This window comes from Hippocampus zosterae, chromosome 6 (assembly GCF_025434085.1).
Source record: "Hippocampus zosterae strain Florida chromosome 6, ASM2543408v3, whole genome shotgun sequence".
Lineage (NCBI taxonomy): Eukaryota > Metazoa > Chordata > Actinopteri > Syngnathiformes > Syngnathidae > Hippocampus > Hippocampus zosterae.
In genome coordinates this window covers 19,763,653-19,779,165 of record NC_067456.1, presented here as the reverse complement: position 1 = coordinate 19,779,165, position 15,513 = coordinate 19,763,653, and the positions used below count along the sequence as shown (strand labels likewise).

The 15,513-nt window shown below is 41.8% G+C and overlaps 1 protein-coding gene across 4 annotated transcripts in view; it reads right to left on the bottom strand.

Annotated features, from left to right (window-relative positions):
• kat6a (K(lysine) acetyltransferase 6A) overlaps positions 1–15,513 on the bottom strand; it is a 49,289-nt gene that overhangs the window by 12,541 nt on the left and 21,235 nt on the right. For 3 of the 4 annotated variants that reach the window (XM_052066933.1, XM_052066930.1, XM_052066932.1), the window contains exons 3-8: positions 9,047–9,155; positions 8,042–8,157; positions 6,116–6,197; positions 5,759–5,873; positions 2,357–2,673; positions 2,083–2,195 (exon numbers count right to left, since the gene is read on the bottom strand). In XM_052066933.1, coding sequence (XP_051922893.1) covers positions 2,083–2,195; positions 2,357–2,673; positions 5,759–5,873; positions 6,116–6,197; positions 8,042–8,157; positions 9,047–9,155 — 852 coding nt within the window. Of the gene's footprint in view, positions 1–2,082; positions 2,196–2,356; positions 2,674–5,758; positions 5,874–6,011; positions 6,198–8,041; positions 8,158–9,046; positions 9,156–15,513 lie in introns of those variants that run through there. The other variant, XM_052066934.1, reaches the window with a different exon arrangement.

Sequence of the window (15,513 nt, the reverse complement as noted above, 5' to 3'; positions counted from 1 at the left end):
ACCATGGTTTAAATCCACTATAGGCTGAGTACTAGTTTATCTTAGATGTGCACTTTATAATGTTATATTGCTCTGTTTTGATTTCATTAAAAAAGCTGTTAAAGCAGCTGTTGTGTGACAAAATGTTTTTTTTCACTGTTGTTGATGGACAGTAATATTGTATGAGAGATTATGTGTGAACAACTGCTCCAAGTAAAAAATGTTCATGTAAAATTGAAAATTGAAATTGTTATTTCAGTAAATATTTGCATTTGGCACATAGAAAACTGATTCATGATTCCAAGTTGATGAGAGCATTAAAATGGGGAAAAATAGGACAAAAAATGTAAAAGGAAATTCAGAAACAATAAAAAATATGTGAGTAATCACGATTAATTTTTTAGTTCATCTGAGTTAATTATGACAGTTGCATTTTTAATTAGATTAAATATTTTAATCGTTTGACAGCTCTAATATATATATATTAGGATAAAACTTTCTCGCGAGATTAACGTGGCACACGTCACAAGCGGATGTTACGTTGCTCTATAAATACACCAGAAACAAAACAACAAGCGCGCTGCAGAAGTCCACGCCCATGTCTGTTTCGCCAGCAGATACTTAAAGTCTTTATGAATGGAAAGTTTACATTTAAAAAGTCACCATATTGCTCCACTGACAAGACCAAAGTTATCTGTTCTTCTCTCTCTCTCTGTATCATACAGGTATACGATGTATGCCACTGACGCGATCGTTACTTGTTTGGAACTATTTTGTGTGGAAGGTTACAGTGTGCTGTGTCCATATAAATAGAGCGGGTGGAGCTTCTCTGTGTTCGTCTGACAGTGACAGTGCGCTACAGTGGTGGCGACCTAGCGAAAGTAAAATGTCTCCATTGTTGTCATCGAACCAAGTGTAGTCATTCGAAATGAGGTCTACACAAAACCGTAGAGAGACTTCCGCGCAAGAAGGACCAACACAATAAACATAGGCTGACTGTGTTAAGAGGGAGTGACCCCGCGACCCCTTTCAGAATGGTTTGCTCTTGCAGCACGGGGGAAGTGTTGTGCTTGTTTGTACGGCCGGCAGTTTCGAATACAGCGGCACATAATGAACACTGGTGTTCGGTGTCTCGTTATTCTTCAACAAACATACAGAAACAGACTGCTGTGTTGAAAGCAAACTTGAGAAAAATGAAGTATACAACCATGGTTTAAATCCACTATAGGCTGAGTACTAGTGTACCTCATGTGCACTTTATAATGTTATATTGCTCTGTTTTGATTTCATAAAAAAAGCTGTTAAAGCAGCTGTTGTGTGACATATATATGAATATATGAATATTTTTTTCACCGTTATTGATGGACAGTAATATTGTGTGAGAGATTATGTGTGAATAACTGCACAAAGTGAAAAATGTTCATGTAAAATTGAAAATCGAAATTGTTATTTCAGTAAATATTTGCATTTGGCACATAGAAAACTGATTCATGATTCCATGTTGACGAGAGCATTAAAATGGGGAAAAAAATAGGACAAAAAAGTAAAAGGAAATTCAGAAACGATAAAAAAATGTATGAGTAATCACGATTAATTTTTTAGTTCATTTGAGTTAATTATGACAGTTGCATTTTTAATTACATTAAATATTTTAATCGTTTGACAGCTCTAATATATATATATATATATATATATATATATATATATATATATATATATATACACACATATACATATCTATATACACAGTATTTAGATATATATAGATACAATTCTAAATATTTTTATATTTATTGCGATTATTTTAATATATTCCTGATTTATCTTGTCACTCATTTATTTTCTGTCTGATCATTTTAAGTTAGTTGAACAAATTAAAAAAAATAATCTAAGAAATATTGTGATGATTAATCATGATTTCAATATCAATCAAAATAATACCCGACCCTAAGGTATCTCTTAACAGCAGGTCTAACTTTAGAATATACTTTACATGAGTCTGTTCTTCTATTGGTGGTCCCGTCATATGCTTTATCTAGTCTCCACTTATCCCATCTCTGGCAATCATTCTACATTTGATATATTAGCTCATCAATTGGATACCTGTAATGCAAGCTCCTGAATGTGTCTGAACAGCTCAATGTCTTTTTCTGTTAGATTTTCGTGGCCAGGTAGTCTGTCGTCCTCATCGCGCCAGTCGCTGCCTTCTTGATTGTCTGACGGTGGGGGGAAAAAGTAAAACCATATGGAAAATTAAAAACTCTATAGGAGACACATAAACAAACCTTTGAGGTTTCCTTTAAGACTCAAGAAAACATCATGTATGGAAAACACTACACAGATTGCAGATTGCTGAAGATGTAAATATTCAACATACCCGCCCTGTCGTCTCCATCTCCCTTCCGATTGGCTTTCTTTCTGATGCGACACTGTTCCGAGTAGTCCACCACTTCCTGGCGTGCCTTGCGACCCTCAGGCGATGGTGTAAAAAATTTTGTGAGTGCATCGATTAATCCCTTGGTCTTGTTGTTGAAGCGAAGGCTGCTTTGTGTCAGGCCGTCATCGTCCCGCATTGAGAAAAGTAGTCGGTCATCACCAGGGTAACCTTCGCAAGAGGAGCTGGACGAGGAATTGGCCGAGGCCGAACGCTTCCGCCGAGCTCGGCCACCCAGTTTCTTGAAGGGCCGCCCTGGCCTAGTTGACATTGATGGGTCTAGTTACAATTTTTGTCATGTAGTCAGAAGATCCTGTCTGTGAAGTTCGCTATCAATGGCCTTCATTTACTAACTCTGTGTACGAACCAACAATTACTTTCTGTAACTGCGTCTGCACCAATTTGTGGGCAGTAGGTGAGTGAGATGGAACCAAAAATGGGTGAATCATCAATATTTTTGTACTTCAGTTTGTTGTGCAGGTTCTGTGTTTCAGCAAGCTTTCCGATGACACAAAGGATAAAGACTGAAAACATTTTGAACGCTTTAGACCAGGGGTGTCAAACTCATTTCACAAGATGGGCCACATACAGCCTCGGTAGATGTCATGTGGGTCGGACCATTAAAATGATACCATACTTTGCTATAAATAACCAAAACAATATGTCTTTCCTTTGTTTTGGTATAAAGAAGCACAAGAACATTAGGAACATTTTGAAATGTAATGAACATATCTTTTACAAAACATTTCATGAAGCACCTTACATTTCCTTCGACAAATGTGCGATTTACTTTTATCATTCACATATATGCCTTGCAACTGGTCCCACTGATTGTACAAACTTTAACAAGTAATTGGTCTTGAAAAAGATTACAGTATTTTCACGACTATAAGGCGCCATTAAAAGTCTTAAATTTTCTCCAAAATGGACAGGATGCCTTATGGTGCGGAGCGTCCTTTATATGCGCTGAGTTCCAAATTCTGACTGACAGCCGACACGCTGTTTATATAGAGAAAAGGCGGAAGTGACTGTGGCCAGGCATGCGGAGAGAAGTCGGCCAATCAGGGAAGGGTGGGCGTGTATATATACATAGAGGGAGAGGGAGAGAGAGAGAGAGAGAGAGAGAGAGAGAGAGAGAGAGAGAGAGAGAGAGAGGGAGAGAGAGGACAGGCAAGCTAGTCCACCAATGGTGAAGGGTGGGCGTGTAAGTGGACGCCTCAAGCCAGTACCAACACTTGTATAGAGTGTGGCAATGTGCATTGTTGCAAAAGAACTCCGGTTTTGGTTTCTAAGAACCCCTGAAAATAAATTCGACAAAAAGACACGCCTACGAAGCTCAGTTCAAACTTAAAGCCATCGGTTATGCTTTTGGCATGCGTGCCCATCTCACAGCAGCGGTGAAAAAAACAAGTCAAGCAAATGAACTCTGAGCTTGCCGTTATTCCCGGAGGCTTGACTAAAGAACTCCAACCGCTGGACATTGGCATCAACCGGGCGTTCAAAGTAAAGTTGCAAACGGCATGGGAACAATGGATGATCGGTGGCAAACACAACTTTACAAAGAGTGAGAGGCAGCGCTTGGCGAGTTACGCCACAATACGCAACAACGAGAGGGAACGCGGCGTTTTTGATGGATTACGGTACTTGCACAATTGTTCAATTCTTTCTACACACACACGCGCTGCCACCATGTTTCGCTCTGTTCTTTACTTTCAAATGTGGGAAAGCTTCACACGAGAGAAATGTTGACTTTGCTGTTGCTACTCCTTCTTTCTGCTCGGCAATGCGTAGCAACTCACACTAGCATGTGATGCATTCAATGACAACTGAGATGTGCAGTCCTCTGCTTCTGATACAGAGGATGAGGAATTTGATGGATTTCTGGGTGATGATTGATCGAAAAACGTGAGAACATTGTACGATGGCTAAATAAAATACACCCGAACTCAGTTCTGCTTTTGTTGCCTTTTTAAAAACGTGTTTTTATCTTATCTGTATGTCTTGGCATGCTACCGTATGCTTCAAGCTAACATGTTAGAGTGCGCGCATGCATGCCGTTTGTTTAAGCTGGCGTATGTTTTACCACTGTAAAACTGCGGCTATTCGTACGATGCGTCCTGTGTATGTGTAAAATACAGAAATGTCACACATTAATGAGACTGCGGCCATTAGTACGATGCGTCGAATAGTCGTGAAAATACGGTAGATTGAACTAGATTAAATTAGATAAGATTGAACAAGATTTATAAAGAAAGGAAGTTTTAAACCATTTACACGTGCGTATAAAATCTAAATGTAATCCCTGCCTACACCTTACAAACTAAGGAGAGCGCTATTAAACGTGAGCGTGCTATTGATAGCGTCTGCCGTCATGGGTCTGTCTCAGTGACGGACTGAGGCTGGTGTTGTATTCATCTCTGATCAAAACAGTGTCCCCCTAGCAGATACTCAATGAATTGCACCTTATTAAAAATATTAATTCTGTGTCTTTTATGCTTTTTTTCACTTTTGAATTATCCTGCGGGCCTGATTGAACCTCCTTGCGGGCCAGTTCCGGCCCACGGGCCGTATGTTTGACACCACTGCTTTAGAGCCTTTTCCTGCAACAGTCCTTTTTATTTATTTATTTGTGGAGGTGAAGTTGTATACTTGAGTAGCTCTATATGTTTACGTTTGTCCTTTTTTGGGATATATTACATGAACGACCTATTATTATATTAATATTATAAAAGTTAAAATACACAAAGGACAAGAGGTAGCACTGAGTACGTTTTTCACTTCTACTTTTTTTGAACATCTAAACTGTGCTTTTATTTTTTTACTTTTGTTAAACTTCCTATTAAATTTCTATTACCTGTTTACATATTCAATAAACAAAACTAAAGAAACAAGCAAACAAACAAGATGTGTCAAACGGATACTTTTGGGGGAAATTATGCGAGCAGGCGCTGTCATTTAGGATGAATGTAGATTCATCAATAAATGCACACAAGTGCTTTGAAAATGGTGCAGTACGCATGCGTCGTGAATCCGGCTGTAATTTTGCACATATGCTCAACTTGTGCGCAGAGTACGAACATTACTACGTATTTGTTAGTCAATGAGGGCCAATGTCTGTGTTTTAACCAAAAACACAAGAGACAGTCAGGTCCAAAATTATTCATACCCCATTTTCGTCTATCCCGATTGCAAATTGATGAGATACGTTCACACCCAATGCTATTCATACCCCTTGCGTATAAATAATTTTGGGCTCGACAGTATATACCGCGAATGAAACGGTGTAACAGAAAAATGTTTCTCTGATGGCATGCTGGCTCTCCAAAAGTTGAGGTAATTCTGTACCTGTTCCTGGGCCGCCCAAGTGGTGCATTATAGCGCCGTTTGATTTGTGCTGCCTTCTCATGTAAAAGATTCTTTCCCTTTTTCCTCGGTTGGCAGATTTGACAGATCCACATGCCTGGGTCAAAAACAAGAAAGCAGATATATTTGATTTTTACACTTGGATTGAGAAACAGAATGATGCAGAGAAACACATAAAACATGATTGTTGTGTTCTAGATTTAATGTGTATGTAATCTAGAAATGCAAGTCTCACCTACTCTTTGAGGCAGATTAGATGAATGATTGACTTTATGGGAGGCTGTAAAGATGCAATAAAGCCACAGGTACAAAGTTAAAGAGGCAGTTCTGTTTATTTACCTTTTGGCATCCGCATGAGGGGAGGATCACAGCACTCCATGTGGAAGCCCCGGTCACATGAATCACAAAATAACATATTGTCCTAAGCACGGAGACACAAACACGTATTGAAGATTCAAATGTACATCTGATTGAGGAAGCAAGAGTCTGATTAAATCCACAACATTGAATTAGTTTCTTCCATGGGACTTGGGGGTTCCTAACCATTAGCGTTCTGTCAGAAATGATCAAATTTCACTTAGATGTTGATTTTTTTGTTTTTAAACAATAGAATCTATCTGTGTCTATCTATGCATAGTAGGCGCCAGGCAAAACAATTAAACCATCCACCTGTCTCCATTCATATGAGAGAATAGAAGAAGCTTTGTGTTCAACTCCTCAGGCCCGGATTTCACAGTAATATGACATCATCGTTATTTCAGTATTTACAGTGGGTGGAAAAAGTATGTTAAATTTCTGATCACAAGGTCAAACAGAGTCAACTTAAAGTAATAGTACACAAACAGTGATATGTTTTCATATTTTTTATCGAGCATTACATGAAAAACTGGAACGGTCTGAATTTGGCGTTCGATCTTATCACGGCATTCAGAGAAGAGTAGGGACGTGGAATGGCAGTGCTGGAGAAATACATATGGCTGGGCAGTTTATTACGCCGGTCTAGTACTTTGAGCAGTCTTTTAAATTTCTTGTTTTCAACTTTTTGATGGCAATCATATCTTTAACGAGATAGGTCACCACCCCAGTTACTTCCAACACTTGCTTGTTTTTTTTCATGTGGAGTGCCCTTGTGAAATGACTGTGTTACTGTGGGCTGTATTAGCTTGGATCTTGCGGCTGCCTCTGGCTGCCATGTGTGCGATCTCCACAAGTGATTAAATAGGTTCAGCGTGGCTTTTTTTCTTTTCGCCATCTTATTCATCGAAGGATTAGCTTTGAGCTAATGACCGACCGGGCTGATTCAAAAGAGGGTGTTTCCCTGTTTCCCCAGGAACGGCCTACGTAGGCCAATATCATCCAATTAAAATTGCTCCTGCCGCCAACTGCAGCAACAGAACGTGAGCAGTGAAAAATTGATGGATGGATTAAAACAAGCTAGTATACTTAGTTTTATCTGCGAGCCAGGTGCAATTATAAAAAGAACTTTATATGGCTCACGAGCCATAGGGTCCCGACACCTGCTGTAGACGTATGTGACAGAGGATCTGGTAATTTTTCAAAATTAAACATGTTTCAGGTTCCGAAATAAATAAAACGGAAGTAAGGTAAGTTACTTATCCTTTCGGTGCGGCCCGGTATCAAATGACCTACGGACCGGTGCCGGTCCGCTGCTCAGAGGTTGAGGACCACTGATTTAGATGATGACAAGATTACATCCGATGACTATGCAAAAAAAATTAAGTAATACCAAGTGGTTCACATACATTTTCCTCTCACTGTAAGCTTTTTGTGAGACTGTCCTTAAGATTTTCAGCTCCGAAATCAACCTGAATACTTTTAATTATACATGGTGTAATGATGTCAAGGATAGACAAATTAAATAAGGGGAAATAGCAACAATCCTGCAACCCTGGTCCATTATTTAATTGCGCTGGATATTTTGATTTGAAATATGACAGTTTCAGGTCATTTCCTCATTAAAATGTATCATTTTCTTCTTAATGTATCAAACATTTGTGTTGATACAGTATTAAAAACAAACAAAAAACCTTAATAACTAATAAGCATTTGGTTGTGTCTTTGAATTGCAGTGATATCTCACTTCATACATCTGAATAACAATGAAGGCAAGCGGACAAAAATAGCACAATCTTAGAACTACAGATAGTATGTCGACCATCATCTCGATCTGGCTCTTAAGCAAAGAACAGAGCCTACACTGGCACTGTTCATGTGTCACTTTGCCATTTTCGCTCATCCACTCACCGCATTCTTTCCTTGATCCTGACAGCTACTGCAGGTTTTGCATTCGATGCACTGCCACCACAGTGCCTTGACTCTCACCGTGAGTTCTGGGGAGAACTTGAGACAGGACGGGTGGCCTGCAGACAGGTATAAACGCATGCACAAACACGTACGTCAATGTTTTGTGGTTGCTGACTCACAGTGGTGACCCGCTTAAATCATTATCGAAGGAGTTCCACAAATGCTCACTAAATTCAATGTGCCCGTGAAACAGTCAAACAAATGACATGCTGTCAGACAAAAGTCTGCTTTGGTTTTGCTTGATGAGCAGCCAGTGACAAACCTGCTGCAGATGAAAGGAGGTCCACTATCTCACTGCATCAAATTAACAATACCTTATTTAGCAACAATAGTCACAGACAGATTACACATTGGTTACACCGTGGAAGAAGTGAGATTGTCAGAGAAATGTCATCTGTGGATCTTGTTCCTCTTCATCTTTTAACACTTTCATCACGAATACGGATGGAAATGAATGTCAATCATGCCTTTGAAAGACAGCCACATCAATGTTTTGAAAGCTGTTAATTATTAGAAAAAAATAAAACAGCATTAAAATTGAAAAGCAAACTTGTTTTTTAGTCTTCAGTCTTCACTACCACCTGGCCTTCTTTCCTATTGCTCTATATGAGACAGTCAGTCAGTCAGTCAGTGTTGCTGCTTTGCAGGCTGCTTTGCTGTTTTAGCAGCTTCTTCGTTGGTTTAACTACTACTTTGTGTTTCGACACAGCTGCGCGCTGCCGACAACACACACAAAGTTGCTGTCGGCATTTGCTTTCAGATTGTGTTCTATCGAGAATTTTATCAAAGGCCTTTTCTATTGATATCAAACACGTGTCAATCACGATACATACTGAGAATGAATTAACGCCCAGCCCTACTTCATTGGTCCAGCTCTATGCGCAACAAAGGCACACACACACACACACACACAAACGCACACACACTTTTTAAATGGACACTCACCACTGTTGCCGCAGTCTGCACAGGAGATGAGCTCCTCAGGCTTCTTATCGCGATTCTGCTCCTTGGTCCCCAAACAGAAGCTACAAATAGGGATGGGCTCTGCCACCGGCTAAAAGGAAAGTTGGAGAAAGTAAAAACAGGAGGTCAATGTTACAGGGTCAATATGGAGTTACAAAGGGATCTTGCGTGCCGTGCCCTATATGGATGAGGGTGGTTGAATGTGTTCGGGAACATCAGTGACTGCTATAATGAATGTGAGATTGTTCGAAAGGCAGTCACAACCATTATAATACAGTGCACTCCGCTTAATAGAACACCGGTTAATAGAGTAATCCGCTTAATATAGCAAAAGGCTCTGGAACCGATTTGCCTAATGCAATTTCCTATAAAGATACTCCGCTTAGTAGAACAGATCTCCGCTTAATAGAACAGGCCGTAAGCAATGAACATTCTAAACTAGTGGTTTTCGAGTGTAGCTATCGCGAGAAGTGTAGCTATCGCGATACTGTACCACTATCGCGAGAAAACGCGGTAGTTCTAGCCGTATACAGTAACAGGTAGCACGCGTCACTCCACACATAGACACACGCACGTCACAATGGCTTCAACTTCATTTAAGAGACGAGGGCTATCACCTGCGGATAAGAAGGACATACTCAGACGATACGATGCATTGCCGGATTCTCAGAAGGTACGCCCGCGGTTTCCAGGACTTCCCTCTTATCCAGCGCATTGAGAGGGAAGTCAACCGCAAAATTACGGACTCCTGTTTCCAGACAAAAGTACCGTATTTTCACGACTATAAGGCGCCATTAAAAGTCTTAAATTTTCTCCAAAATGGACAGGACGCCTTATGGTGCGGAGCGTCCTTTATATGCGCCGAGTTCCAAAATCTGACTGACAGCCGACACGCTGTTTATATAGAGAAAAGGCGGAAGTGACGGTGGCCAGGCATGAAACAAGTCGGCCAATCAGGGAAGGGTGGGCGTGTATATATACATATATGGAGAGGGAGAGAGAGCGAGCGAGAGAGGGAGAGAGAGGACAGACAAGCTAGTCCGCCAATGGTGAAGGGTGGGCGTGTAAGTGGACGCCTCAAGCCAGTACCAACACTTGTATAGAGTGTGGCAATGTGCATTGTTGCAAAACAACTCCGGTTTTGGTTTCTAAGAACCCCTGAAAATAAATTCGACAAAAGACACGCCTACGAAGCTCAGTTCAAACTTAAAGCCACCGGTATGCTTTTGGCATGCGTGCCCATCTCACAGCAGCGGTGAAAAAACAAGTCAAGCAAATGAACTCTGAGCTTGCCGTTATTCCCGGAGGCTTGACTAAAGAACTCCAACCGCTGGACATTGGCATCAACCGGGCGTTCAAAGTAAAGTTGCAAACGGCATGGGAACAATGGATGATCGGTGGCAAACACAACTTTACAAAGAGTGAGAGGCAGCGCTTGGCGAGTTACGCCACAATACGCAACAACGAGAGGGAACGCGGCGTTTTTGATGGATTACGGTACTTGCACAATTGTTCAATTCTTTCTACACACACACGCGCTGCCACCATGTTTCGCTCTGTTCTTTACTTTCAAATGTGGGAAAGCTTCACACGAGAGAAATGTTGACTTTGCTGTTGCTACTCCTTCTTTCCGCTCGGCAATGCGTAGCAACTCACACTAGCATGCATTCAATGACAACTGAGATGTGCAGCCCTCTGCTTCTGATACAGAGGATGAGGACTTTGATGGATTTCTGGGTGATGATTGATCGAAAAACATGAGAACATTGTACGATGGCTAAATAAAATACACCCAAACTCAGTTCTGCTTTCGTTGCCTTTTTAAAAACGTGTTTTTATCTTATCTGTATGTCTTGGCGTGCTACCCTATGCTTCAAGCTAACGTGTTAGAGTGCGCGCATGCATGCCGTATGTTTAAGCTGGCGTATGTTTTACCACTGTAAAACTGCGCCCATTCGTACGATGCGTCCTGTGTATGTGTAAAATACAGAAATGTCACGCATTACTGAGACTGCGGCCATTAGTACGATGCGTCGAATAGTCGTGAAAATACGGTAACGAATTTTTTCTCGTGATTTGAGATGTTTGACTGAAGTTGATTAAAGTTGTTGTTTTGTTGTTTGATTAAAGATATGGACGTCCACAGTCGAAATATCTCTTCTAACTCGTCAGCAGGGGTTTTTCTGCGTGCATAACTTGGTCGTCGACGTGTCTGAAGGTGTACCTAATAAAGTGTCTCCGGTTAATAGAAACCCCGCTTAGTAGAACAGAAGCACTTCGGCCCAATGGTGTTCTATTAAGCGGAGTGCACTGTATCAATTTACCGCTCAATCAATCAATCAATAGGATAGGACAGTTTTTTTTCTAGACTGGATAAATTGTCATTTACATATATGTGTGTTGTCACACGTCATAAACATTCAGTTGCACTTAATTCGTTCCCACTGTTCTCAACTAGCTTGCCACTGTGGGAGGAGGGACACACACACACGCGCACGCACACACGCGCACACACACACACACACACATGCACACGCACACACACACGCACACAGACTGCATGAACAGTGTCAATGCAGAGAGAAAGAAAGAATTGGCATATGTGAAGAAAAGTTTTTCCGGCAGCTGTAGTTTTGCAATTACAGAAAGTTAGAGGGCATAAAAATAATTAGTTCCACGTCTAATGCCACAGTGGGATCATTTTGGATTCAAGGCAGATGAAAGCAGAACGGGCTGCTCACATCAACCAGTCACTCACTATGTTGCAACAGGAGGAACCTATAAATCCATTTGAAACTCGACCAACCCGCCCATTTGCTTCAGCTGCTAACAAAAAACACGGCATGTCGGGCAGTCCATTTGCTGACAGTGAGCGTTACTTGCTTTATAACCGAAGAGATGCATCAATTCAACGCTGTTGAGAAACATCCATTTTAATAAATGCAGCAGACATTTTAAGAGTACAAATTTTCACACACAAAAAAAAAAACTTTACCCGAACACCCATTTCAGCCTTGTACACAAGCGACAGAAGACATTCTGAAGGAGATAAGACCTTGACTTAGTCTGCCCACAGAGACATGCAGTTCTATGTTATTTATTAATACTTGGAATTAAAATTGAATTTAAAAAAGCGGGAATCCAGAATTTTTACTCGAAAATAATTTTGGCTCAAAAATCGATTTGGAATATAATCATGACGTCAACAATCTGAATCGGATTGCCAAGTATTGTAAGACCTGTCACCACACCCCTGCCCCATTTTATTTAATTTTATTCTTGTTTCAGGCCACAGCAAAAGCAACAGTGTCATAGTTCAACAAAAAGCAAAAGAGCAAATCGGTAACAAAGGTCAATTTTGCCTGAAGAAGAAGATTTAATTAATCCCACCCAAATCTCCCATTCAAATTATACATACAAAACACTCTGCTACTCCAACCTTGAGCCTCGATGACAAGTAAGTACCCAGGGAGCAATGAACATTACATTATCGCAAAGAAAAGATGATGGACTAAGCATGGTGTGGTTGCCAAAGGAAACACAGAAGTATTACTTATTATCACAATAATATAGAATAGAGGGAGGTAAATGTTGCCAGCAATAGTCAAGACAGCATATGGTAAAAAATGGTAAGAGACCAACAACAACGATAACCAACAAACATGCACACATTTACACTTGACACACAGCACTGCCATCTTAAAACCCTTTGTCAATAGATTATAACCGGACCAATTGTTCACACATTGAATCTGTGAATATTTTTGCATTGTTTATGTTGTATGCACAGATTATTATTCCAAATTTTCACACCACTCGCGTATACACAAAACCATGTGATAAAAGCTGCAAGTGTGGGTCAAGGTCTTTCACAAACAAAAACTGCAGATTTGTTGTTTTGATTACTAGCTGACGGCCATTAGTGACTTTTAGAGCAATGTGTCATACACTTGCTATCAAACATACCAGAACGGATAGTTTGAAGTTTTCCATCCGTCCATCCACCCGTCCATAGACCGATACATAACATGATGATGCCTTTAAAGTGATTCACAATGGAACAGCGTTTATATATTCTGATTGTGTGAACAGCTGAGCATATTATTTAAACTATTTTTGAAAAGTATTCCATCCAGCAGTCATCTGATCTACTTATCCGAAGGAGGGTCGCGGGCATGCTGGAGCCTATCCGCCTTTGGGTAGTAGGCGGGTGCACACCATGAACTGGTTGCCAGCCAATCGCAGGGCACACAGAGACAAACAACCACACTTAAAGTCACACCTAGATACATAGATACAAGGCTGCCCCAGTAGAGCGTTCACACGTGCAAATTAGCTCCGGCGTAGCCCCGGAAAAAGGCTTACACCGGACCAAATTTGATCCACCTCAGGGAGGTGGTTTAAAAATTTGCTCCGGAGCAAATGCTCGTTTGCGAAGCAGCACCGATGTAAATTTGCACGTGTGAACGCAACTGGGTTAAATTTGCGCCAGAGCAAATGCTTGTGAAGAGTACGTATGGAGAGAATGCGTTCCTTTCGTGCTCTGTCGGACTTCCGTAATGTGTTTGTTTAATAACGACACAAGACTTGGCTGGTAACATCTTTCCTTTTGTAGGAGACTGGACTGTCTCGGAGTTGTTTGTTCCTTTGTTGTTTGTTCACTACCCCCTGCCCCCTATATAATTTATTTTGTGATTTCCTCTCTTGATTTTCTGTTCGGCGCATTAGTGTTTGCTTTTCTGAGTGTCATTGAAGTCATCGTTGATTTACGTTTTCTTGGGCGGTCACTCTCGAGCAGAAGGCACGGAGACCGAGAAGGAGAAGGACGTGCCGGTCCAGTAGTCGCTTGAGTTGTGTATATACAGTACGTTTTAAAAAGAACCAACACGACAGCTCGTTTGTTTTCTGTCGTTTTGCTCCGCTGCAGAAACTGCCGTGTGAACGCAAGTGGGGCTGCGACGACGCTGTGCCGATGCTGTCACGCTCAGCGGCTTTGTACGTGTGAACGCTCCACACAATTTGCTGCGGCGCAAAATATATCGCAACAAAATACATCGGTGCAGCGCCGGAGCAAATGTGTGCCGTGTGAACAGCCCTATAGATAGCAATCAATCAATATGTCATACATGTTTTTGGACAGTGGGAGGACACAGGAATACCCGGAGAAAACCCATGCGGACATGGAGAGGACATGCAAAAAGTTGAACCAGGAAGGCCGAGGCAGATTCAAGCCCACAACTTCTACACAAACATGCTGACGGTGTGTGTGTGTGTGTGTGTGTGTAAGTGTTTAAAAAAAACAGGACCCTAAGAGCCTTCGTTGCGAACTCGATGAGCATGTGGAAAACCACACTTGAAGCCAATGGCAAGCCACTTACCCAAGTGTCCATCAAATGTGGCATATACCAAGGTGATGCACTCTCCCCACTGCTGTTCTGCATAGGACTGAACCCCCTAAGCCAAGTAATCACCAAGACAGGCTATGGATACCGCCTCAGAAATGGAGCTACAATCAGTCACCTCCTCTACATGGATGACATAAAGCTGTATGCTAAGAGCGAAAGGGACATAGACTCACTGATCCACACAACCAGGATCTACAGCAGCGACATCGGGATGTCATTCGGGCTTGAGAAATGTAGTCGGATGGTGACTAAGAGAGGAAAGGTAGTCCGCACTGATGGGGTCTCACTCCCTGAAGGAACAATAGCAGACATTGAGGACAGCTACAAGTACCTTGGTATACCACAAGTCAATGGCGACCTCGAACTGGCAACAAGGAAAGCGGCTACGGCCAAATACCTCCAGCGAGTGAGGCAAGTCTTAAGAAGCCAGCTCAATGGCAAGAATAAGACCCGGGCAATAAACAGCTATGCCCTGCCAGTGATCAGATACCCTGCAGGAATAATAAGGTGGCCAAAGGAAGAGATTCAGACCACGGACGTTAAGACCCGAAAGCTCCTAACCATGCATGGAGGGTTCCATCCCAAATCCAGCACCCTGAGACTGTACACAAGCCGAAAGGAAGGAGGCCGGGGACTAGTGAGTGTGAGAGCCACTGTCCAGGATGAAACATCCAAGCTCCATGAATACTTCAAGGAGAAGGCTCCAACGGATGACATACTCAGAGAATGTCTCAGACAATGGGGAACAGAAGATGAGGCGCTGGAAGAGGGACTATCATTGGAGGACAAGCCCCTACACGGGATGCACCACCGGACCATAACTGAAGTGGCTGATCTCAAGAAGTCCCATCAGTGGCTAGAGAGGGCTGGCCTTAAGGACAGCACAGAGGCACTCATCCTGGGAAAGCCTACATGGAACACCATAACCAGGTGGCTGGCATAGTCTACCGAAACATCTGTGCGGACTATGGACTGGAAACCCCAAGGTCAAAATGGGAAACACCTCCGAAGGTGGTGGAGAATGACAGAGCGAAGATCCTGTGG